General features: G+C 41.0%; 1 protein-coding gene across 1 annotated transcript in view; it reads right to left on the reverse strand.

Moving 5' to 3' along the window:
- Positions 1–4,946: 4,946 nt before the first annotated feature.
- The window catches only part of SNRNP40 (small nuclear ribonucleoprotein U5 subunit 40), a 33,626-nt gene continuing 12,953 nt past the window's right edge, over positions 4,947–25,619 (reverse strand). The window contains exons 5-10 of the mRNA XM_061148424.1: positions 24,874–24,996; positions 14,035–14,155; positions 11,539–11,621; positions 10,379–10,440; positions 5,992–6,095; positions 4,947–5,459 (exon numbers count right to left, since the gene is read on the reverse strand). Coding sequence (XP_061004407.1) covers positions 5,410–5,459; positions 5,992–6,095; positions 10,379–10,440; positions 11,539–11,621; positions 14,035–14,155; positions 24,874–24,996 — 543 coding nt within the window. The 3' untranslated portion in view covers positions 4,947–5,409. The remainder of the gene's footprint in view (positions 5,460–5,991; positions 6,096–10,378; positions 10,441–11,538; positions 11,622–14,034; positions 14,156–24,873; positions 24,997–25,619) is intronic.

A 25,619-nucleotide genomic window follows, 5' to 3' on the forward strand; every position in this document is an offset into this window, starting at 1 on the left:
GAGATTGCATCCAAGTACTACATTTTGGACTCTTTTGTTGACTATGAGGGCTACTCCTTTTCTTCTAAGGGATTCTTGTCCACAGTTAGATATAATGGTCACCTGAACTAAATTCACTCATTCCCCACCCCTTATGACAGAAAGAGAAGAGGAATTAAAGAGCCTCTTGATGAAGGTGGAGAGTGAACAAGCTGGCTTAAAACTCAACATTCAAAAAACTAAGATCACACATCCGGTCCCGTCACTTCATGGCAAAGAGATGGGGAAACAATGGAAACAGTGACAGATTTTTTCTGGGCTCCAAAATCACTGCAGATGGTGACTGCAGCCATGAAACTAAAAGACGCTTGCTCCTTGGAAGAAAAGCCATGACAAACCTAGACAGTGTATTAAAAAGCAGAGACATTACTTTGCCTACCAAGGTCTGTACTATCAAAGCTATGCTTTTTCCAGTAGTTGTGTATAGATGTGAGAGCTGGACAATAAAAAAGGCTGAGCATCAAAGAATTGATGCCTTTGAATTGTGGTGCTGGAGAAGACTCTTGAGAGTCCCTTGGACAGCAAGATCAAACCAGTCAACCCTAAATGAAATCAACCCTGAATATTCAATGGAAGGACTGATGCTGAAGCTGACTCTCCACTATTTTGGCTACCTGATGTGAAGAGCTGACTCACTGGAAAAGACCCCGATGCTGGGAAAGATTGAAGGCAGGAGGAGAAGGGGACGACAGAGGATGAGATGGTTGGATGGCATCACCGACTCAATGGATATGAGTCTGAGCAAACTCCAGGAGATGGTGAAGGACAGGGAAGCCTGGCATGCTGCAGTTCATGGAGTTGCAAAGCGTCAGACATGACTGGGCAACTGAACAACAGTTGCTTCTAATGTGCGTTCAAGGTTAAAAGTCACCGAGGCCTACACTGTGGTGATAAGGTAAGATTTCCAGTTGGATTTATGTCTTGGCTTTGCCACTTACCAGCTGGTTGGTCTTAGTTGTTATTGTTACTCCTGTTCTTTGAAAGCTTTGTCCCAGATGTAACAAGTGAGATAAACCACTTAAGCCAAAAAGAACAGTTACATAGTTACATAGACAACTATCACTAAGTAAACAGAAGTCTTGATGGCTCTCCCAGGAAAGAGGAAAAGTTTCTGAGACTACAGCAGCGGTTCTCAAACTTGCATCAGAATCACCTGGTGTGTGCATGCTAAGTGGCTTCAGCCGTGTCCTGCTCTTTGCAATCTTATGGAATGTAGCCAGCCAAGCTCCTCTGTCCATGGGGATTCCTTAGGCAAGAATACTGGAGTGGGTTGCCACGCCCTCCTTCAGGGGATCTTCCCCACCCAGGAACAGAACTCTTTTCTTTTATGTCTTCTACATTGGCAGGAGGGTTCTTTACCACTAGAGAATCACCTGGAAAGTGAAAGTGAAAGTGAAGTCACTGAGTTGTGTCCGACTCTTTGTGACCCCATGGACTGTAGCCTATCGAGCTCCTCCGTCCATGGGATTTTCTAGGCAAGAGTACTGGAGTGGGTTGCCATTTCCTCCTTCAGAGGATCTTCCCAACCCAGGGATTGAACCTGGGTCTCCCTCATTGTAGGCAGACACTTTACCATCTGAGCCACCAGGGAAGTCACCTGGAGGACTTGTTAAATCAGATTGCCGAACACCTTCTTACCCTAAAGTTTCTGATTCTGTAGGTCTGAGGCAGAGCTCTTGAGGCTGCATTTCTAGTGCATTCTCAGGAGATGCTGATGTTAATGTTTGAGACCACAGTTTGAGAATCATGGCTCTAGAGCAGGGTTTCTCAACAGCGTCACTAATGACATTTTGGAGCACCTACTACTTCTTTTAAAAAAATGAAACATTTACTTATTTATATACTTACATATTTATTTATGGCTGTGCTGGGTCTTCCTTGGGCTTTCTCTAGTTTTGGCAAGTCAGGGCTACTCTTCTTTGCCCAGGCTCCTCATTGCAGTGGCTTCTCTTCCTGTGGAACTTGGGCTCCAGGCACAAGGGCTCAGTAGTTGCGGTGCACAGGTTTGTTACCCCGCCGTCTGTAGAATCTTCCCTGACCTGGTATCAAACCCATGTTCCCTGCTTTGGCAGGCAGACTCTTAACCGGGGGACCGCCAGGGAAGTCCCAAGCACCTACTTCTTTGAGCATCTCTGGCCTCTACTCACTAGACGTGCAGTGTCCCTCCAGCTGTGATGGTTGAAAATGTCCCCAGACACTGAAAATGTCCCTTGGGCAGCAAAATTGTGCAGACTTGACAACTACTGCTCTAGAGGATATAAATTAGAGAAGAATCTAAGAGTGTAGGTGAGTTACGGAGGCAAGTGAAGAAAAGAAGTTGAAGCCTAGAAGAAAGGAGGAGTTTGAGATAGCTCAGAGTTGGTGTGGAGAGGCTGGATACCCGTCCAGGGCTATTTTTTTGAAGAAGGATCATTATGGGTCTGCAACTTAGAGACAATTGACCAGAGGGCAGAGGGTAGGCTCAGAAGTCAGACCTGGCTTTATCTGGTCCCACAGGCAACAGGGGCTGTCTTTTTAAGTCTGGCGCCTTCTGTCCTGGGATGCAGCTAAAATCTCTTGTAAGGCGAAATACTGTCCTAACTCAAACGGCCTGTCCCTTAGGTTCAACTGCCTGCAGCCCCAAAGTGCTCAGGGCTCTCTCTTATCTCACTTTCCTATCCACACACCTTGAGATATTAACAAGCAGCAGATTTTAGGTCTATCAGGAGAAACAAATAACTCTGGTTTGTTGTGAAGAAGCAACTCTGTTAAGAGCCCTAACCGGTCCAAATCCACCTCCCTGACAATTCAACTCACAAAATTTAACCACCCAGTGAAAAAAAAGATTTGGCTCCTTAAGTGCCAGTGGTATTAAGTGCCAAAGACTGTGGAAGTCATAAAGGGAAATTAACTGAAAACCAGAGATGCCATTACTCATTTGGGAGCAATCCATCTCTCCCAAAGTGAGAACATAATTTGCACCCTCTAGGGATGTTTTACGCTCCAAACTTTATTCCCCAGGCTAGGGCCTATTCCCTACAAATTTAACTGGTGCTGCTGTTTCCTGCTAATGGCTTCGACCCAGCCTTTGAAGAAGGCTCTTGGGAGGAGCAAAGAGGCTAAAGTTAGAGGAAGGCCCTTGAAGTTGCCAGGTCCTTGGTTCTTCCCAATCACTGCCAACGTCTCAAGGGATTGGTAGGCTTTTAAAAGAGCACTGTCAAGGTTCAAGTCTTGTTTTATCCCAAGTCAAGAAAGATGAAGGTGGGTTGAGAGAAGTAATTCTGAGGTATGAAGACGAGGTATCTATAAGGGATTAGGGAGTAACCTGTGATTGTGACAGAGGTGTGAGAAGTAGCTTGCAAGCCATCTTTGGCCAAGTCTCGTCTGGCAAAAGGCATAACCATACATATAATTATTGCTTACATCTGAAATCTGAGTCACTGTTCCTTTTGACAATCCCTCTGTACTTAATAGACATTCTAAGCATTCCTGAAGTCAAGAAACCTGTTTCACTTTATTTACCCAAGTGTTCCTGAACTCATTTGAGCATGGCATCTTTATGCCCCAATGTTTCTAACATACCCGGGAAACAGTGTTCCGTGGAATACACTTGAGGAAACCTCAACCTGTAAGATCAGTTACACGAAGTACAAGCTCTTCAGGATGTGGCTCCTACTTAATTTTGCAGCTCCCCACCTCTAACCATGCTGAAGCTCTTTTGGTTCATAAAATACACCAATCTTTCAAACTTGTGCCTGCTGTTTCTTAGAATGCACATGTTTCATGCCCACCTGGCAGAGTCCTACTCCTCAGTCTCTAAGTCCCAACCTAAGCATAATCACATAATCTGTGAAACCCCCTTAACTCTCAGAAACAGTAGTTTGTTTCCAGTGTACTTTATTCTCTGTATTAGAAGTAATTGGTTTGACAGGTTTATCACCCTGCTGGTTGCTTCATTAATGAGTTAAATCTTGAACATATGCTCACTTAAAACCATCCTCTTTCTTGGACTTGCCTGGTGGTTCAGTGGTTAAGACACTGGAGGGGGGCATGAGTTCAACCCCTGGTTGGGGAACTAAGATCCCAAAAAACGTCCATCCTCTTTCTAACTTAAGGTAAACAGATGATTCAGTTTGTGAGCTATAAGTATAAAACCAAACATGTTCAGAACAGGCTGGAGGTGTGAAGACCTCTATATTGAGACAGGAGATTCAGAAAAGAAGACTCCAGTCCCCAGTGCCAGATGGGCTTCATTAGTGCTGGTTTTTGTGTGCTGGGCATAGTCACCCTGCCATCCAGAGACAGCAGTAACCTGCTGTGGGGGTAGAAAGTAACTAAGCCTTAGACAATGTCATGGCTCAGTAGCACCAATTTTTAAAAAAGATTTATTTATTTTTGGCTGCACTGGGTCTTGGTTGCTACAGCAGGCTTTCTCTAGTTGCAGAGAGTGGCGGCTACTCTCTCGTTGTGGTGCACTGGCTTCTCATTGCGGTGGCTTCTCTTGTGGAGAATGGGCTCTAAGTGTGTGGGCTTCAGTAGTTGTGGTGCACGGGCTTAGCTACTCCATGGCAAGTGGGATCCTCCCAGACCAGGGATGGAATCAGTATCCCCTGCATTGTATGACGAATTCTTAACCACTGGATCACCAGGGAGGTCCTCTCATATTCCTTTTGAATTGAGCTATTCTAGCCAATGCTATTGCTACCGGCTGAGAATGCTGCAAATCTGCCCACTTCAGGAAATCTGAGGGCAGGGACTGCTGATTGCTGTTCAGAAAAGTGCTTTTGGCAGTGTAGACACAGACCATGTTCAGCTTCTTGGAAGTTTAAGTGGGTTGTATGTATCCCCTGGTCACACCATGCTCTCAGATTTACAGTGATCAAGCCTCAGAGAAAAGACAGCAATAAATTCAATCCACATGGCTCCTGTAAAAAGACATCTAGTTGGCTTTTAATACAAAATGAGTCAGAGAAACAAAGAAAGAAAATATCATACAAGTTACTGAACTTAAAAAAAAAAACAAAACAAAACCCGACAAATACATTTCAGTCACATTCCCTGTCTTCAGCCTGGATTAGCAAACAGGAAATGATGAACCAACCAATGTCTGTCCTTTTGAAGAAACCTTATTTTTAAAAAAAAAAAAGAGGAAAAAAATCAAACAATCCCTGAAATCTGGCAGGTGGTTTTAAGAGGCCACTGGAAGCTTGCCTTAGTCATCCTGGTGAACTGGGACACTGGTGGTTTGGAACATGGCTACCTCCTCCTCATTTCTTGCTGCTAACAATCTTCATCTGAAGGGAGGATGCTGGCTTGGACATCATTTGATGCCACTTATGCTGTCTGAGGTCTCAGGGTCAAGTAGTCTTGTAGAGTTTTCATTCCATATCTTCACTGAATCTCCCCCATATATAGTCTCTTGTCACTGGATGCTGAGAGAACTGAGGTGAAGAGAACAGAGAAGATAAATGGAAATAATGAAGGCTCAAGGAGACTTGGTGTTTAAGGGCTCTTATGTCAAGAGGCAATTTTGGTATAAAAGAGCAACTGGATTTAGCTTAAATTCCCCTCCTCCTAATCACCATTCACAGGAAACTATAGCTTGGCTTTTCAATCTGAATTCTTTCAAAATCATGAGGGTGGACCATGCTATGGGAAATACATTATCCGGGTCTAAATCTTGATTTTCCTTGTCAGTCAAGCCTTAAGAAAAAGACCTCAGTCATTCTAGAAGAGAAGAATCAATGTCTATGCCAGTAATTTTGTAAATATGCTTCTGCTTTTTATTCTTAGCCCTGGAAAAAGTTATATTTTCTCAAAAATTCAAGTCCCATTATTTAGCTTAGCTAGCCAATAAAAGGTAAGTTAAGTTCCAGTTTATATCTGAACATTAAGAAACATCATTCTTTTATCCAACTATATCACTGAATCATAGACCTGAAGCAAGTAAACTCCCAGTCAGGACAGACTTACTGATGGGTTCATCGGGGTGGAAAGCCACTTCATTGATGGAGCCAGCATGGCCCGGTAGCTTATACAAAATCCTCCTGCTTGTGGTATCCCAGACGTAGACAAACCTGCAAATATCATGAAGAGCAAGGCTAAGGCATCCTGGAACTGAGGGTAAGGAAGAAGTATGGTTTTTAAGCGGAGTGGAAGCAACCTTTTATTTAGTCACTCCATACTTACTGAACTGTGCTCTGATGTTTAGAAACTAGGAATATAGATTACAAACAAGGATCCTGCCCATGAGCAACTGAGTGGAGAAACAGGAATAGCTAAATTATCAGCATTTTCCAACACAAGCTTCTAAAGTAGGAAAGATCACAGAGAAGACAGACAAATGGTTCTTCTTACAGCTCCCACACAGAAATCTTTAAAGGGCCCCCAGGGACTTCCCTGGTGGTCCAGTGGTTAATAATCCACCGTCCAATGCCGGGACCATGGGCTCAATTCCTGGTCAGGCAACTAAGATCCCATATGCTGCTGCTACTGAGCCTGCATGCCACTACTAGAAAGCCCACATGCCACAATGAAAGATCCCAAGGGCTGCAACTAAGACCCGATGCAGCCATAAATAAATATTTTAAATAAAAAAGAGCACCGAATATAATTAGTGGGTAGTTAACTTCATATATACCTAGGAATGTCCTAAAAGTAATCTAACTCGTGGCAGGTTGGGAGACCAGGTTGTAGATTGACCTGAACTTCTTAGTATTGTATTCAAATCACAAAATCCAGAGAAGGGACAGGAAATTTCTGCATTATATAAACAAAACCCAAATATACACTCGATCCAGATCTTACACTGAACTCATGGGCAGAAAGAATAATGAATTCTAGCATGGGAAAGGGCCAACAGATATTAGCTAGCTTCAACTTATTCTACAGAAAAGAAAACTAAGGTATAGTGACTTCTCCAAGGTTACACAGTTCATCAGTGGCTCAGTGGCAGAATTACAATTAACATTCTTAATATATATTCCAGTACTCTCCTTTCTCTCACCATCTTCAAATGCCTTGTGTCCCTTGCCACCTCTCACTCCCTTTACCCCTGCCAAAAGAAGTTTCTTTGACCATCAGCCTTGCTTGGGTCATTTTAAGCTGAAGGTAAAATAAATAGATATTATCTTCACATGACCATGCAAAGAAAATCTGCTGGTAAAGTTAAAAAGCTGATGATTTTCAAACAGGTTATACCAATTATTCACATATTTGTTTTGTTCAATCAACACCTAAAAGGGTACACTCATCAGTACATGACTATAAAATGCCTAGTTCTGAACATTACATTTTTAGTTTAAAATGAAGAAAAAAGAAAAGAAAAGAAAAGAAAAGAAAAGAACTTCTTAATTACAGTGTAGCTCACAAGGTTTAGGTTCCACAGGAGCTAAATGAAAACTCCATGCAAGGTGGAAGAGAGGGAACCCAGTCTGTCTACAGACTCCTTGGCTCTAATGCTCAGGTTTCCCCCACTGTCTTTCTTGCCAGACACATTAACTGTCCTCATTAATCCAGCTAAGGTGATGTGGCATAGTGAAAAAGTGTGTTAAGTTCTGGGTTCAAGTCTCAATTCAACTATTTAATAGCTACGTAGCCTTTAGACATTTATTTAACTTCTCTGAGGGTCTCTTTTCTTAGACAAATGATGGAGAAATGATGGTGACAATGCTGATCTCACAGTTTGGTTGAGAGAAATAATGAAATAATGTATGTAAAGTGCCCAGCACACAGAATTAATGATAGCTATTGTTATGATGAATAAATAAATTGTTATCAAAACAGAATCACATGAAATCAATACACTGAATAAATCACTCACAGCAAGGACTGACCAGTCATTTCATAGTCCTTGATAGGAACTCTTCAAAGGTTTCAAATCTGAACAGGAGGAGCTAGGTGAATTGCAAGTAGGGAGGGGAAATTTGCCAAATTCAGGCCAAGCTGAAAAGCAGTTTTCTGAGAAGGATACATTATCCAGGCACATAAAAGCCAGCAGAAGCCCAGATCTCCAAGGGTTTACTTTAAGGCCTCACTTTCCATGGCTGCCAATTAGATACTAAATTTAGAGGGGCCTTATCCTCTCCTTATTCTGGGATGGCAACATTCGGCAGGAATCAGGCTCCTTATGTAACAGAGTGCTTGTTGACTTGAGGCTAATTGGTGAGGTGGCCTGTGAAATGTGGCCAACCCTCAGCAGGTAGACAGACAGGCTTTTCCCTAGACCAGAGCCATGCTTCCACATGCAAGGTTTAAAGGAACAGTGGGGAGGGAAAGAGGGGAGAGAGGACACTGAAAGCTAGAAAGAGCCAATGTCAGAAACAAACTGCTCAGAACAGATAGGTAGATATCATTTAAAAGCTTAATCATATAGGAAAGATGTATCTCTGCTGAAAATCATGTACAAATACTTAGAATGGTTCTTACTCTGTCAGAATGTAACACTGCTGAGCCGTGGGCCTGTTTTTCAAGGTCTTCTTTAGAAACCTGGCAACTGAAAATCCTTTAGATTCCCTCTTCAAGGTCACCCTCTAAACCATCAGGACTCAAACCAGCAATGTGGCACAGTTTTACCTGGGTCCTTTCCCCTGCCATAAAATACTCAAATATTTACCCATTTTCCCCCAGCGTTAAACACGCCAGGAAAAAAAAGTGGATTCTGGAATCTCCGGGTATATTTAGAATTGTTCACAAGTCAGGTGTGGAACAGATCAAAGTGAGGCTTCTTTAAGGTTGTGCCAGAGCCCCAAGTAGGAGAAAACTCCGGAATATGCTGAAAGCCCAAGCTAGCCTGGGAAAGGCTTACTGCTTATAGGATGATGCCTGTTTTCGTTGAGTAGCAGGAAAATCTCTAAGTTGGGAGAAAGATGGGGTTAAGCAGAAGAGGGCTAACAACATTTTCCAATGGGAGCTAAACCTGGAGTCTGCCATCTGAGGGCCTCATCATTTTCTTTTTTTTAAAATAAAATAGTCATTCTTATTTATTTGGCTGCGCCAGGTTTTAGTTGTGACACGAGGGATCTTTAGTTGTGGCATGTGGGGCCCAGTTCCCCGACCAGGGATTGAACACCGGGCTTCTGCACTGGGAGCAGAGTCTTAGCCACTGGGCCTGCAGGTAAGTCCCCAGGGCTTCGTCATTATTTACCATCCATCCCACACTGTGTCCCAAAAGCCTGGGCACTTGAACATTCCTATTCAACATCCGACCCCCTCCCAAATAAGGTCACTGTAGGCATACCAAATGAAGAATTCTCTACCTTCTCTGTTTCTGATTCATCATTTAATTCCTCAGGCAGTTTAAATTGATTCAGCTTGCTGCAGAGTCACTTCAGTCGGGTCCGACTCTGTGCGATCCCATAGACGGCAGCCCACCAGGCTCCCCCGTCCCTGGGATTCTCCAGGCAAGAACACTGGAGTGGGTTGCCATTTCCTTCTCCAATGTGTGAAAGTAAAAAGTGCAAGTGAAGTCGCTCAGATGTTGGAAAATATCTAGCCCACATTCCGCCACAGCCTCACCAAGCAATCCTGACACTTTTTCCACTGAACTCAGACCCAGCTCTGAATCATCCGCAACATAGTCGGCTATTACCAAGAGCTGAGCTGATATGCATGGCAAAATCTGACCATCCTTGAGCTAGGAATTCATTCATGCAATATTGCTTAGGATAGGTCAAGCACTGCCCTGGATTCAGAGATGAGTAAGATTCATCTCCTGATCTCTAGGAGCAAATAATTTAGTAGGGGTTGCCCCACTATGTTTGTCTTACTGTAAGATGCAATAACTGCTAATAAAGGTTAGGTGTATGTAATGTTACTACAACCCAGAAAAAGAGCAATTAGTAATGCCCAACAGGTAAGGGAGAGAGAGGGCCAGGTAAGTTTATAGATACAATATAGGTAGATTACTAGGGAGATATAGGAGTTTGGATAATGGAGGAGGCAGAAGGGATGTAAGAATAGAAGTTCCATGTGAGTGAAGCACTGTGGTGATTGATGGTGGGGGAGGAGTAAGTAATAACACAACATGTATGTGAATGAACTGAAGCATGGCAGAAGAATCTCATGAAGGGAACTTGAGCCAGATTAGGAGTCTGAATTTTATTTCACTGGCAAAGGCAATCTAATAACCAAAAAAACCCTGTTTATCTTCCAGGTTTAAAATGTATCCAAAGAGGGTAGAAATGATGTATTTGTCCACATGATCTCTAAACCCTTCAGAATGCACTACATACAGCTTCATCTCTGAGTACAGCTATAACTCGATGTCTGCTCTGGCTCAGTTCTGGCACTTAATGTATTAAACATGAGAAGATACCTGCATAACTACATCATTCTTTACCTCACGTTCAGTAATCCTTACCTGTCAGCTGAGCCAGCTGCTATCTTGCTTCCATCAGGTGACCAAGAACATCTCAGAAGATTCTGTAATGATGAATAGGCAGGAATCCAATGAATACAATAATGTACCAAATGTATGTACCCCTCTTTATTAGACTATAGCATCACTAAGAGATTTTAAATTCTTAAGTACAGTTTTTTGTTTTCTGTTTTTTGGGGGCTGTGCTGCATGGCCTGCAGGATATTAGTTCCTTGACCAGGGAATGAACCTGTGCTCCCCTTAGTGGAAGTGCAGAGTCTTAACCACCGGACTGCTAGAGAATTCCCCCTCTTGAGGGGAGTATTCTCTGCGACATATAATCAACAATTGTCTTATACTATGTGGCCCAAGACAGCCGATTTTAATATATTTCAAACCATATAAAAACCAATTGAGAAACTGCTTAATTTACAGTAAATTAACAGTGGACCTGGCTATACAATTTTGTTCTGCTACAAATGGGGGCTTCTTTTGCTCATTTACGTGGATCCTCATTAAATTTTTTGCTTATCTTGAAGGAAAATAAAAATAAAATCAATTCTAACAAAAGATAAAATTTGATTTATCTTTAAATAAAATTTTTTGATTTTTAAATCAAATAAAAGATTCAGTGAAACTGAACCTTAATGGGTTCTCAAAAGGAAAACATTAGTCTATATTAACAAACTGTCTGGAGGAAAAGCTGCTTTGAAGAGCTCATCTGAGAGTTTAGGAAAATTTTCAGTCTCTCAGAGCTTGGCCTGTGGTTCTTACTGAGGGAAGGAATGTATCTCAGGACTTTAATACCTGGTCACTGGGAGGGTGAGGGAGGTCATCTGGGTAGCAGCCATGGGAGTCTGAGTTCCATATGGAACAATGACCTGTGAGAGTCAAAGTTCCCAAAAAATTAAGAAGACAGAAGCATCCTGTTGAAGTGGGAAGTCCTAAATTTGAGGACTCCATCATTATCCGCCTATGTGATTGCCTTCTTGCCTATGTTGCTGTCAGTTTTATTTCTGGCAAGAGCAGTTTTGATGGACAACAGTGTTACTGGAATTCTGCTCTTTCTCAGTAGCGTTATTGCTCTCTAAATCCTTATCATCATCTTAAATGTTTCTTTCAGTCAAATGGACAGTAAAATTCCTCTACTATGCAGCACTCACCTTTTCAAAGTTGTGCACATTTCCTTGAAATATCTTTACACATCGCTCTTTGGGTGCAAATGGCCGGACATCCCAGACCCGCACTGCAAATTCAAACAAACAAAACAAAACAGTTATCAGACAGTGGGATACCTGAGAACCCAGATACCTGAGATATCTGAGTTCTCAGATACCTGAGAACCCAGCTGAAATCAGTATCATGTCAATGACAGATGCTATTTCCTGGGTGGAGAAAGACCAACATGGTACAATACTACTTGATAAGCCTTTTTTCTTTTTCTAATGGGAATGAAATGCATCCAAGTTCCATTAACAGGGACTAAAGACACAGAGGAAAACTGAGAAGGCAGGAAAGGAAAATGTCAAACACACTGCTGGGGATTTGCAACAGAAAGTAGTTGAGTGTGATACTGATTTCAACAAAACATTTTGCAAATGATTCCTCTGCCAATCCTGAGTCACATCTAGCAAAATTTCAACATGACAATCTAAATACCACTGACTACTGTGACAATCAATCTATAAAAATCAAACTCAGGACTAAACTTTTCCAATTATGCTCACAGGAAAATCTGACAGTTTAATTGTAAACAAGGCCAATATAGAAAAAGTGAACTTTGAATCCAATTCTAGCTCTGCTATATATATATGGGGAAAATATCAGGAAAATAGTGAGATTCTCTGTGCTTTGGGTGCCTTTGTAAAATGAGAATGCCACTTGCTCTTTTTTTAAAAAATAAGAATATTTTAAAGGTCAAATAAGATGATACATGAAAGGGCTTTAAGACTGGCAGCGATAAATAATAAACAAAAAGAATTTGTAATTTTTATTATATACCTATAACGAGAAATTCTTGTTTTTATTTTAATAACCATTTAGGGAATCTCACCTTTCCTTATAGTGACTTCCCTGGTGGCCCAGATGGTAAAGCATCTGCCTACAAGGCGGGAGACCCAGGTTTGATCCCTGGGTCGGAAAGATCCCTTGGAGAAGGAAATGGCAACCCACTCCAGTATTCTTGCCTGGAAAATCCCATGGACGGAGGAGCCTGGTAGGCTACAGTCCATGGAGTCACAAAGAGTCGGATATGACTGAGTGACTTCACTTTCTTTCTTTCTTTCCCTTTCCTTATAACAAACAATGCTAGAATTAGACAATTGAAAATCTAATGAAGTAGGATATAAATACCCACAGTAAGCAGTGGCCACAGCTGCTGTTAACTAAAGCTAAATGTACAGTGAAATTTGAGTGATGTCATTTTGCTTGAGTATGGGAAAAAAGCCAACAATCCTTGAAGTCAAATAGGCATAAAAAGGCAAAACTACACATGAAAGTTTGCTATTCAGATGAGAATACAGCCAGAAGGCAAGGAAGTTTATTCATTCAGCAAATATTTATTGAGCAACCCTTGAGTGCTAGGCTTCCGTGATAGCTCAGTTGGCAAAGAATCTGCCTGCAAAGCAGGGGATCCTGGTTTGATTCCTGGGTTGGGAAGATCCCCTGGAGAAGGGATAGACTACCCCCTCCAGTATTCTTGGGCTTCCCTTGTGGCTCAGCTGGTAAAGAATCTGCCTGCAGTGTGGGAGACCTGGGTTCACTCCCTGGGTTGGGAAGATTCCATAGAGAAAGGAAAGGTTACCTACTCCAGCTTTCTGGACTAGAGAATTCCACGGACTGTACAATCCATGGGGTTGCACAGTTGGACACGACTGAGCGACTTCCACTTCACTTTGGGTGTTAGGCAGTTTTCATTACAAAATGTTAGTGAAAACATTTTAGTATACCAGAGAGGCATTTCCAAAAAATATTAAGCATATAATCCAAGATGTCATTTTCCTTTTCTGCTATGGAAAACACATCCTCCCACCCAACAACTCAAAAACAAGTGAAGAAAGGACAAGTGTGTTAGTGTAAATCCAGAATATTGAGGTGTTTTAATGAGGACCTCTCGTCACATCAATGCTTTTGGAGTAGGGAGGGAAGACAGACTGGCAGAAAAAGTACAACTGAGATATCAATAGGTTTGTGATCATCTGAGCTTGGTACTCTCTGAAAATGCTAGAGAACTGCCTTGGATGGGGATCTTCATCCATCTTTCTCAATAAACTAATCTCTATGAGTTTTTTGTGCAATGCTTGAATCCACAGCCGTGGATTCATAGCATACCAGAACTGAAATGGGCTTGAAAAGTAAAATCTAATTCTCTTACATCATCAGTCTAGAAACTGATGCCCAGAAAGAACAAATGCTATGTGTAAAGATGCTCAGGGATTAGATGGAAGATTTGGGACTTTCATCCTGGCTTCTTGACCATTTCTTCTAAAGCATTTTCTATTACAACTTGTTTTCCTAATTGCCCTGGTGGACACCTGCAAGCCATCCTGGGCTCTTTCCTTGGACTCTCTTTTACCCCAGCACATATTCCCAGCACCTAATGCCCATTTTATTTAGGGTCTACAGAGACTGATGTGGAGAGCTTTCCTTTCCAAAGTTACCTGTATTGTCCATTGCATTGGACAAGAGGTAAGAGCCTTCAGAACTTAAACTCAGGCCAGTCACTGAATCTGCATGACCTCTCATTGTGTAGGTCAGCTTATTTTGGCGCAGGTCCCAGACCTACAAAACAAAACAACGTGACACTCCCAGAAATCAAACAGTGAACAGCAAAGAAACGGAGTTATTAAAGAGTCAACTGCCTGGGAAAATTGGTATCCCTTCTTAATTTGCCTCTAGGCCAAGCACTACTTTACCACAAAATACAGAATTTCTATCAAAGAAGGAAAAACTCTTGTCTTTCTAAAAACAGAGTTAAAGTTACTAAGTTTGGCTAGAAAAATATAAACTAATGAATGTCAAATATTAAGTTTAACAAAATATAAGAGGATTTAAAGAGGTTATTTTCAATTCATAACAAAATGTACTAGGAATTAAAAGAAACAAAGTAGCTTTTAAAATACAATCTATGATTCTTTGCAACTAGAAATAAACTATTTCAAACAACTATATAAAAACAGTTAAATGACTTCATTTGAAAAAGGCATTTTGATTCCATGTAAAGCATACATAACAGTAATATGCAAAAACAGAGGTTTAAAAATGTTCATTTAGTGTCATAATACATATACACACAAATATACAGTGGAAAAGCATATTTATTAAAAGAAAAATAAACTGTAAGTTCATGGTTTTCTGGTTAGCAAAGGTAAGAGAAGCAGTTCAGCTGAAAATAACCTAATGTCAAACAGAAAAAAATAAATAGTTTATTAAGTTATGGCTCATAAACACACTGTTAACACTAAGAGCTCTCATGCTAGAGTTTGAAGAGCAGAGTGGAGTGAGTGAGGATTTAGGGCCAGACTGAACCAGTCACTGCAACTTAAAGACTTATGTATTATATTATTGGGCCACTAACCCTTCTGAGCCTGTTTCTGGTCTGTAAGATAGGGATAACATTTACTTCTTAGGGCTTTTGTGAGGATTACAGATAGAATGCCTGGTACACAGCAGGCCCTCTAATTGGTTGCTATTATTAAGCAAATCCTAAAAACACTCTGAAGATTGAATGTAAAAATGTTTATAAATAAACTATTATTAAGCAAATAAGGAAAATATAAAACAGTTATTTATAATTACATAAAAGAAATACATTAAAGGCAATAGAAATAGTCTGGAATGTCATATGGAAAAAGAACAGCAATTCTGTTAAGGTCACTGTTATTATACAAAATTTCATCCAAATTTGATTTAATATTGCCACATAGTTTTTCTAACTTAAATATTCCCCTGTCCCTTTAAGCAAGGCACTTTCCTCATCTAGAAATGAGTTTGTCAAAGCAATACAGACGGCAAGACAACTCCACTTTCCCCATCAATAACTCATTCATGTGTGGAACCCAACATACTTTATACACAATCATTTTTGTGTCAGGATGTTTGCTGCCTCAATAATCAGGAAAGCTTGAAGTGGTTGACGTTTTTTGTTCAAGCCATTGTTCCCTCTCTTCAGAGAAGGCATTGTTGAAACCTTTAGCTCTTTAGGAGAATGAAATTCATCATCCTTCACAGCACTTGGGAGCTATTTCCAGACTTTCCACTCTGGGGCCTGCACACGTTGTTTTGTATACCCAAAATGTATCTGGGATTTGCCAGAGGAAGAGTGAGTAGGGCAGTAATTTAAGCAAAATATTTTGCAGATGTCCTAATCAGCTGTTCAGTAATTGTGGCAGGCACTTTTGGAGATAAAACAAATGTTGTTCCTGTTCTCAAGGAGCTAAACAAGTGAGGAGAGGCCTGCACAAGGGGCAACAGCCAAGAGGGCAGAGGGATTAATGTTGCCATGGTACATGGATAGGAGTGAGAAAGGGAAGGTTTCACAAAGAATAAAGCACTTGAGCAGGGAATGGAAAAAGAATTTACTGATTTATTGCCAAGCCACGCAGTTTGTGGAATCTTAGTTCCCCGATCAGGGAATGAACCCGTCCTTGGCAGTGAGAGAATAGAATCCTTACCAGTGGACTGCCAGGGAATTCCCAAGAAGTACTTCTTTATTTAGACAAAGTAGAAGGTTATTCCCAGGCAAAGATGATGCATGAAAGCAGAGCGACATGAAAAAATTGCTGGGTTGTGGGGAAACGGGCAGAGAGGAAGCAGACAATGCCTGAGTTGATGGGCAGGCAAAGGGCAGCTCACGAAAGGTTTTGAATGACTGGCTTGGATTTTACCTCCCTCACTGGGGAGCCACAGAAGGGTAGAGTAGTGGAATGAGTTGGTCAGATTCTAGAAAGAGCCTTCTGGCCCAAATAATTAGAAAGGATGAGAACAGAGATGGGACTACATTAAAAAAATAAAATAAAAGAAATCACCAGCTGACTTCCCATTCTGACTAGAGCTCAAGATTATAAGAAATGCCAACCAGATCTTCAAGCCACCAAGTAGAAGCACATGTTCTTCTTTTATTCACTTTCCTCTGACTCCACAATCCTATACCTAGGAAGAAAATCTCAAGAGCCCAACAGGAACTGTGTTATTTGTTCACAACTATAATCAGAATTTGCTCACTCCAGATTTTAAGAGGGGCTACCATTCCCTATTTGTTCCTCCTTTCCCAGAATAGGCAGTGCTCTCTGAGAGACTGAGAAGCTAACAGAAACCAGGCTCTTCAGGAATACTCCCTAACACAGCAAGGCGGTGCAGGGATCTGTCAAGCAAGCTCAAGATGGTAAGCCCCTGACTGCTTAAAGGATACTTGTTAATTGAGTAGAAGCAATATGATAGAGCTGTAAGACTACAGGCCCTCTGGTGAGTCCTGGCTCTACCACAGACTATTTGATCTTGGCTAAATCATTTAACCTTTTAGGGTTTTGCTTTAGTCATCTGTACAATAAGAGAGATGATGAGATGTCTAAAGTCCCTTTCAGGTTTGACATTTTCTGAGTCTATTTCTGATGGAAAAGGAGCCTCTCTTTTGCATTTTTAAAAGAAACTTATGAGGGCCTGAGTACTATTAAGAGTCTTTCTGGGTCCAAGAACAGTTACTCACCCCTAAGCATATCAGAACAGGATGCTGTTAAATAGGGAGAAGACTGAAATTCTATGGATGGTTTCACATTTCTCTAGCATATGCCTTAGTTTTACAGGAGCAAAATAAAATAACTAAAGCAATCTAATTTCAAATACCATCTTTATTAACTGCTATCATCAATCTGGCAACTGTATCCAAAACATGAAATATCCTTGTATTTGTTAACACAATGATTTTCATCTAGAAATCTATTCTAAGGAAGTAATTAAATATGGAAAGCTTCACAAGCAGATATATTGGATACATTGCATACAGCAGCATAATTTGTGATAGTGACACATAAAACAGCCTAAATGTCCAGCATAAGATTGCCACTTACTGTGCTGGGAAAACTGGTCAACCACTTGTAAAAGAATGAAACTAGAACACTTTCTAACACCATACACAAAAATAAACTCAAAATGGATTAGAGATCTAAACATAAGACCAGAAACTATAAAACTCCTAGAGGAAAACATAGGCAAAACACTCTCTGACATAAATCACAGCAGGATCCTCTATGACCCAACTCCCAGAGTAATGTAAATAAAAGCAAAAATAAACAAATAGGACCTAATTAAACTTAAAAGCTTTTGCACAATGAAGGAAACTATAAGAAAGGTGAAAAGACAGACTTCAGAATGGGAGAAAATAATACCAAACGAAACAACTGACAAAGAATTAATCTCAAAAATATACAAGCAACTACTGCAGCTCAATTCCAGAAAAATAAATGACCCAATCAAAAAATGGGCCAAAGAACTAAACAGATATTTCTCCAAAGAAGACATACAGATGGCTAGCAAACACATGAAAAGATGCTCAACATCACTCATTATTAGAGAAATGCAAATCAAAACCACAATGAGGTACCATCTCACACAGGTCAGAATGGCTGCTATCCAAGTCTACAAGTAATAAATGCTGGAGAGGGTGTGGAGAAAAGGGAACCCTCTTACATTGTTGGTGGGAATGCAAACTAGTACAGCCACTATGGAGAACAGTGTAGAGATTCCTTAAAAGACTGGAAATAGAACTGCCATATGACCCAGCAATTCCACTGTTGGGCATACACACCAAGGAAACCAGAATTGAAAGAGACACATGTACCTCAGTGTTCATCTCAGCACTGTTTATAATAGCCAGGACATGGAAGCAACCTAAATGTCCATCAGCAGAAGAATGGAAAAGAAAGCTGTGGTACATATACATAACGGAATATTACTCAGCCATTAAAAAGAATACATTTGAATCAGTTCTAATGAGGTGGATGAAACTGGAGCCTATCATACAGAGTGAAGTCAGAAAAAAAAACACCAGTACAGTATACTAACGCATATATATGGAATTTAGAAAGATGGTAACGATAACCCTGTATGTGAGACAGCAAAAGAGACACAGATGTATAGAATAGTCTTTCAGACTCTGTGGGAGGTGTGTGTGGGATCATTTGAGAGAACAGCATTGAAACATGTATATTATCATATGTGAAACAAATCGCCAGTCCAGGTTCAATGCATGAGACAGGGTGCTCAGGGCTGGTGCACTGGGATGACCCTGAGGGATGGGATGGGGAGGGAGGTGCGAGGGGGGTTCAGGATGGGGACACATGTACACCCATGGCTGATTCATGTCAATGTATGGCACAAACCACTATAATAATGTAAAGTAATTAGCCTCCAATTAAAATAAATAAATTAAAAAAAAGATTTCCACTTATTAAACTATAGAATATTTTAATAATATATAAAAGTAAAATAATGATGATGGCAGCCAACATGTACTGAACACTTACTATGTAACTGCTATGGTGTTAGGAATATCAGAGATATATACATACATCAGGTCATTATGCTGTACATCTAAAATAATGTTATACATCAATTATATCTCAATAAAACTAGAGGAAAAAAAAAACAGAAGAATGATCCAAATTACAACGCTAAGAAGAAAATAAAGAGTAATATGATGGATAGCAGTGAGAAGAACCTACTTTCATCTCAGAAATCCTCTCTGAAGATATGTCTGAGCTGGGTTTCTCTGTTGGTTCAGTGGTAAAGAATCTACCTGCCAATGCAGGGGACATGGGTGTGATTCCTGATCTGGGAAGGGATCAGGGATCCCTTAGTTGCCGTGGGGCAACTAAGCCTGTGCATCACGACTACTGAAGCCCAAGAGCCCCACAGTCCACACTCTGCAACAAGAGAGTAGCCCCGATTTGCCACAACTAGAGAAAAGCCTGTGCAGCAACGAAGGTCCAGGACAGACAAAAATACTAAATAAATCACCTGCCTATGCAGGGGACACAGGATGGATCCCTGGTCCAGGAAGATTCCATATACCATGAAGAAACTATGCCTGTGGGCCACAACACCTGAAGCCCATGCGCTCGAGAGCCTATGCTCCACAACGAGAGAAGCCACCGCAATGAGAAACCTGGGCACCACAATGAAGAGTAGCCCTGTTCGCCACAGTTAGAGAAAATCCGAGTGCAGCAATAAAGACCCAGGGCAGCTGGAAAAAAATAAAAAAGATATGTCTGAGCTCATATTTAAAGACAACACTAAGTCAGTCACAGCAATATCCAATGTCGGGGATTCCAGACAAAGGACTAGCCATATATATGTGTGTATATATATATATCCCATATGTGTGGAATCTAAACTATGCTACAAATAACCTTATTTACAAAACAGAGTCACAGACATAGAAAACAAACTCATGGTTACCAAAGAAGAAAGGGAGTGGGGGAGGTATAAATTAGGGGTTTGGGATTAGCAGATATAAACTACTATATGCCTGGTAGCTCAGCTGGTAAAGAATCTGCCTTTAATGCAGGAGACCCTGATTTAATTCCTGGGTCGGGAAGATTCCCGGGAGAAGGGATAGGTTATCCACTCCAGTACTCTTGGGCTTTCCTGGTGGCTCAGCTGGTAAAGAATCCACCTGCAACGCGGGAGACTTGGGTTTGAACCCTGGGTTGGAAGATCCCCTGGAGGAGGGCATGGCACCCACAGGCTTCCCTAGTGGTTCAGACGGTAAAGAATCTGCAATGCAGGAGACTCGGGTTCAATCCTGGGTCGGAAAGATCCCCTGGAGAAGGAAATGACAACCCACTTCAATATTCCTGCCTGGAGAACTCCATGGAGAGAGGAGCCTGCTGGGCTACAGTCCATGGGGCTGCAATAAGTTGGACATGACAGAGTGACTAACACACACATTATATAGAAAACAGATAAACAATGAGGTCTTACTGTATAGCACCGAGAACTATATTCAGTATCTTGTAATATAACATAATGGGAAAGAATATGAGAAAGAACATATATGTATAACTGAACACTGTATTGTACACCAGAAACTAGCACCACATTGTAAATCAACTATACTTCAGATAAAAAAAAAAAGCCTACAAGGCTATGATGAAGTGTCATTAAGTGCTCCACTCATAGGACTCTATTTATATATTTCTCATATTTGAGATAAATTTGGATTTCAGAACAAAATTGGTATATATCAACAAAGACTGAGATTAGCTATGTGAGGAAAAAACTGATTCAAGAGAAGGTATAACACATATGTATCTGAGAAGACATGGAAAACCTTCAAAACCAAGAAACTCAGTCCCTTCAGAACTCTAGTACAACTGAAGATATTTGTTTATGAAAGTTAAAGTGCTAGTCACTCAGTTGTGTTCAACGCTTTGTGACCCAATGGACTGTAGCCCACCAGGCTCCTCTGTCCATGAAATTCTCCAGAAAAGAATACTGGAGTGGGTAGCCACTCCCTTCTCCAGGGGACCTTCTTGACCCAGGGACTGAGCCCAGATCTCTTGCACTGCAGGCAGATTCTTTACTGTTTGAGCCACCAGGGAAGCATACTTGAATACAGAAGGTCCCAAAACAGTTTAGACAAAGAGCCCAGAATAAGCCACACTATTTGTGGTAAGAAGGACTTACTAGCACAAGACTATTATTCTTAGGCTAGTCTATCCCCACAGCTGATACACAAAGATCAAATTCTCATAGTTCAAAAAGTCAATCTCAGACAGTCATACGTTGTACGATTCTATTCATATGATATTTTGGAATAGGAACTATGGGACAAGGAAGAGCTCAATGGTTTGGAGGGATTAGGAATGGGTAAAGGGTTTGATGCAGAAGAGTACTATAAAGTTTTTTGGGGTGATGCAAATTGTTCTGTCCTGTCTGTGGTAGTTACATGAATCTGCATAAGCATTAAAATCCATAGAAATGTATACTAAAAAAAGGCTAATTTCATATGTGTGCCCAGTCGCTCAGTTGTGTCCAACCCTTTGCAACTCCATGGACTGTAGCCAGCCAGGCTTCTCTGTCCATGGATTTTCCCAGGCAAGAATACTGGAGCGGGTTGTCATTTCCTACTTGAGGAAATCTTCCCAACCTGGGAACACGGGTTTGAATCCCAACACGGGATTGAACCTGTGTCTTTTAAGTCTGCTGCACTGGCAGCAGAGGATTCTTTACCACTGTGCCACCTGGGAAGCTCAGAAGAAAGGCTGCCCTGACTGGGAATTGAACCCTGACTACAGCAGTGAGTGCACTGAACCCTAACCACTAGACTACTGGGGAGCATCTAATTTCACAGTATGTAAATTTTTATAATACTAACTTAAAAGTATGAAAAGTACCATGGCTAGATGACACTAATCCACTTCCATGTGTAGAAGCTGTCCAGTGATTCTAATAATAGTGGGTTCCCAAACTTCACTCACGGAAATAATATATTTGCTATTAAGGTGATCTAATTAAGCACCCACGTTCTGACCGTAGTCTCCAAAGAGTTACAGGGTGGAAAAGGGACATTGAGGTTGAATTTTGGAAATGGTGAATTTTTAGGTACTCCAAATGGGGATGCTGAGTAGCTGGCTGTATATATGGGTCTGGAGCTGAAGATCTGGGTTGAGAACATTGAGTTATCTGCATAGAAATCACAATTAGAGTCACAGTATTAGATGGGAATTGCCCAGGGAAAGGCATATAATAAGAGCACTGAGGAAAGAACCTTGGGGAATAACGACATTTAACGAATGCATAGACAGAATAGCTTGCAGAGGTATCTGATGGCTATGCCTGATGGAAAGGGTAGGAAAGTATATTGTCAGAGCAAGTTTAAAAAAAACAAAGACTAAAAGGATCTACTAGATTTAGTAACAGGGAGATCATTGGTGACCTTGATAAGAGCAGTGTAAGTAAAACAATGGAGGCAGAAGCCAGACTGATGAGCAGTGGTCAAGAGGCATGGAATCGAGAAATGAAAGGTAGATAAGGCATTAAAGACAGTGAGTGTAGAAAATATTCAGGGGATATCTCACAGGAAACAAGAGCAAGACTCTGGGCCCAAACTCTGGGTTTTGAATCATTGGTAAAATGGCATTGTGTGTGTACTCAGTTGCTCAACCCTATCCAACTCTTTGTGACCCTGGGAAGCCCATTAATAGCACTTATTTCATAGGACTGTTGTGAGGCTTAAAATAATTATAATGTAAAGCTCTAAGAACAACAGGTGGCACAGTGGTAAGCACTTTACCTGCTGATGTAGGAGATGCAAGAGATGCGGGTTTGATCTCTACATTAGGAAGATCCCCTGGAGTAGGAAATGGCAACTCACTCCAGTATTTTTGTCTGGAAAATTCCAAGGACGAGGAGCCTGGCAGCGTCTAGCCCATAGGTTTGCAAAAGAGTTGGACACGACTTATGGACAAACACGCACAGCATGCATTGAGAACAATGCCTGACACACTTGAGTGTTAGAGGATGATGATAACTGTATTATGATCATAACCAGTATCACCATCTTTAAAGAAGTTTGGCTGTAAAGGGGAAGACTGACAGGGCAATAACAAGACAATGTGGAACTGAAGGAAAACTCTTTCCCCTACCAAGAGAAGACCCGAGCATGATGAAATGCTAATAAGAAGCAATACAGTTGGTTAAAAGGATAGGATTTGAGAAAACTGACAGCATGAGGTCCCAGAGACAGGAAAGAAAGGTTGAAATCTTTCCATTTAAGGGACTCCCTTATTGTCAGGAGAGAAATATCAATAAGCTCAGATATGCACCAATAAGCTCAGATGACACCACCCTTATGGCAGAAAGTGAAGAACTAAAGAGCCTCTTGGTGAAAGTGAAAGAGGAGAGTGAAAAAGTTGGCTTAAAGCTCAACATTCAGAAAACTAAGATCACGGCATCCGTTCTTATCAGTTCATCGCAAATAGATGGGGAAACGGTGGAAGCAGTGGCTGACTTTATTTTTCTGGGCTCCAAAATCACTGCAGATGGTGACTGCAACCATGAAATTAAAAGACGCTTACTCCTTGGAAGGAAAGTTATGACCAACCTAGACAGCATATTAAAAAGCAGAGACATTACTTTATCAACAAGGGTTCGTCTAGTTAAGGCTATGGTTTTTCCAGTGGTCATGTACGGATGTGAGGGTTGGACTATAAAGAAAGCTGAGCACCGAAGAATTGATGCTTTTGAACTGTGGTGTTGGAGAAGACTCTTGAGAGTCCCTTGGACTGCAAGGGGATCCAACCAGCCCATCCTAAAGGAGATCAGTCCTGAATATTCATTGGAAGGATCGATGCTGAAGCTGAAACTCTAATATTTTGGCCACCTGATGTGAAGAGCTGCCTCATTTGAAAAGACCCTGATGCTGGGAAAGATTGAAGGCAGGAGGAGAAGGGGATGGCAGAGGATGAGATGGTTGGCTGGCATTACCGACTCAATGGACATGGGTTTGGGTGGACTCCGGGAATTGGTGATGGACAGGGAGGCCTGGCGTGCTGCGGTTCATGGGGTCACAGAGTCAGATACAACTGAGCGACTGAACTGAACTGAACTATAGATACATGGACATTCCAACCATAGTAACAGAAAGGAGGCAAGGAGAGATGGGAATACAGTACAATTTCTAGATAGAGACAACATAGGAAGTTGAGTATTTACCCAATAATTACTACTCTCATGATAAAGCATAAGGTAAGTCAAAGTCTTTGAAATACCTAAGGAAGCCAATAAGTGAAACAGAGACAAACTGAATAGGCCTCCCCCTGCCCCCACACATTTCATATTTACTGGCATCTGCTATGTCCAGAAATTCTGCTAGGCGCTCTAATGCATTTGGCTCATTTAATGCCCATGACAACTCTATGAGATAGATACAGTTAATCCCTACTACACACATGATAAAACAGAAGTTGAAAGAAGTTAAAGAACTAGTGTGAAGTCACAAAAAATTAGAGAACAGCAGAACTAAGATTAGACCCGAAGTCAATTACTTGAAAGCTTTAGCTATATTATACTATCAAGAAGTCTATTGCCTCTTTTCTTCAACATCACTACCTTCTTACATTCTTAGCTATGGACCCCCACCAAAACTTCCTTTCTACAGTTTCACAAACTCATTTACTGCTATCTCAATGAAGCCAATGCAGGTTTAAAAAAAAAAAACAAGTTTCAAATGCCATCACTCAGGGAACGCACTCTTCATTTTTCAGAGTTCCCACACAGGGACTTCTCACTTCATATAAACTGCCTGGTTCCTGATGGGCAGGGACCATATAAGTTGTAATGCAACCCTGACTTAGAAAGTCAATAAAGACAGAAAGAAAACAAGTTCTAATTTATCTTTTACTTAGCTGGTATAAAGTGCAAAGTTAGGAAGTTGGAAAGACTTACCTCCGTAAGTGAAGACAGGTGAAAAGTAAATAGAACATAAACATCTAAAATACCTTGATATCGTTGTCTATTCCACCAGAAATAATCTGATCACTTGTATCATTGAAAGTCACAGCTAACACTTGGTAGGTGTTCTGAAATGTCTGAATGGCTGCTTTCTTGCGGATATCCCAAAGCTGAAAAAGAGGACAAGAGAGTCTATAGTAACATCACTCTAAGAAACAACTGCACAGTACACCCATAAATCTAAGAACTGTGGAAGTGAAAACATCTGTAAAGGTACCCTGTTCAGAAATTTGTCTGAATGAATATCCCATCAACGTCATGAGAACCGACTATAATTTTGCCAAAGTATCTGAATACAGGTGGAATAAATCACTTTGGTTGTATTTTCAGACTTTGTTAAAAGTTTGAATATATGCGGTTAATTAAATGCCCTTAGAGTGGACATCTTCACCATGTTTATTAGTTCATTTGTTCTACACAAAGGATATTAGACCAATGTTTTCAAATTGTAGATTTTAATTCATTACTCAACTACAACTTGCATTAAAAAAATATATATACATATGGAGACGAGGTTACATCAGTGAAAATGGCAGAGTACAAAGTGCCCAAAGATTGTCCCTCTACAAAAGCAGAAAACTGGCAAAAAATCTTTCAGAATCAATTGCATCAGAACTCTAGAAACTAAAAGTTTACAGCAACTAGGTAAACACTCACTGAGGATAAAAACCAGCTGGGTCTTAGTAAGAGGGCTTTGTAGTTCTTTAACTTACCCTGGCTCCATCCTCACTCA

Source organism: Dama dama, chromosome 8, assembly GCF_033118175.1.
Source record: "Dama dama isolate Ldn47 chromosome 8, ASM3311817v1, whole genome shotgun sequence".
NCBI classification, from domain to species: Eukaryota; Metazoa; Chordata; class Mammalia; order Artiodactyla; family Cervidae; genus Dama; species Dama dama.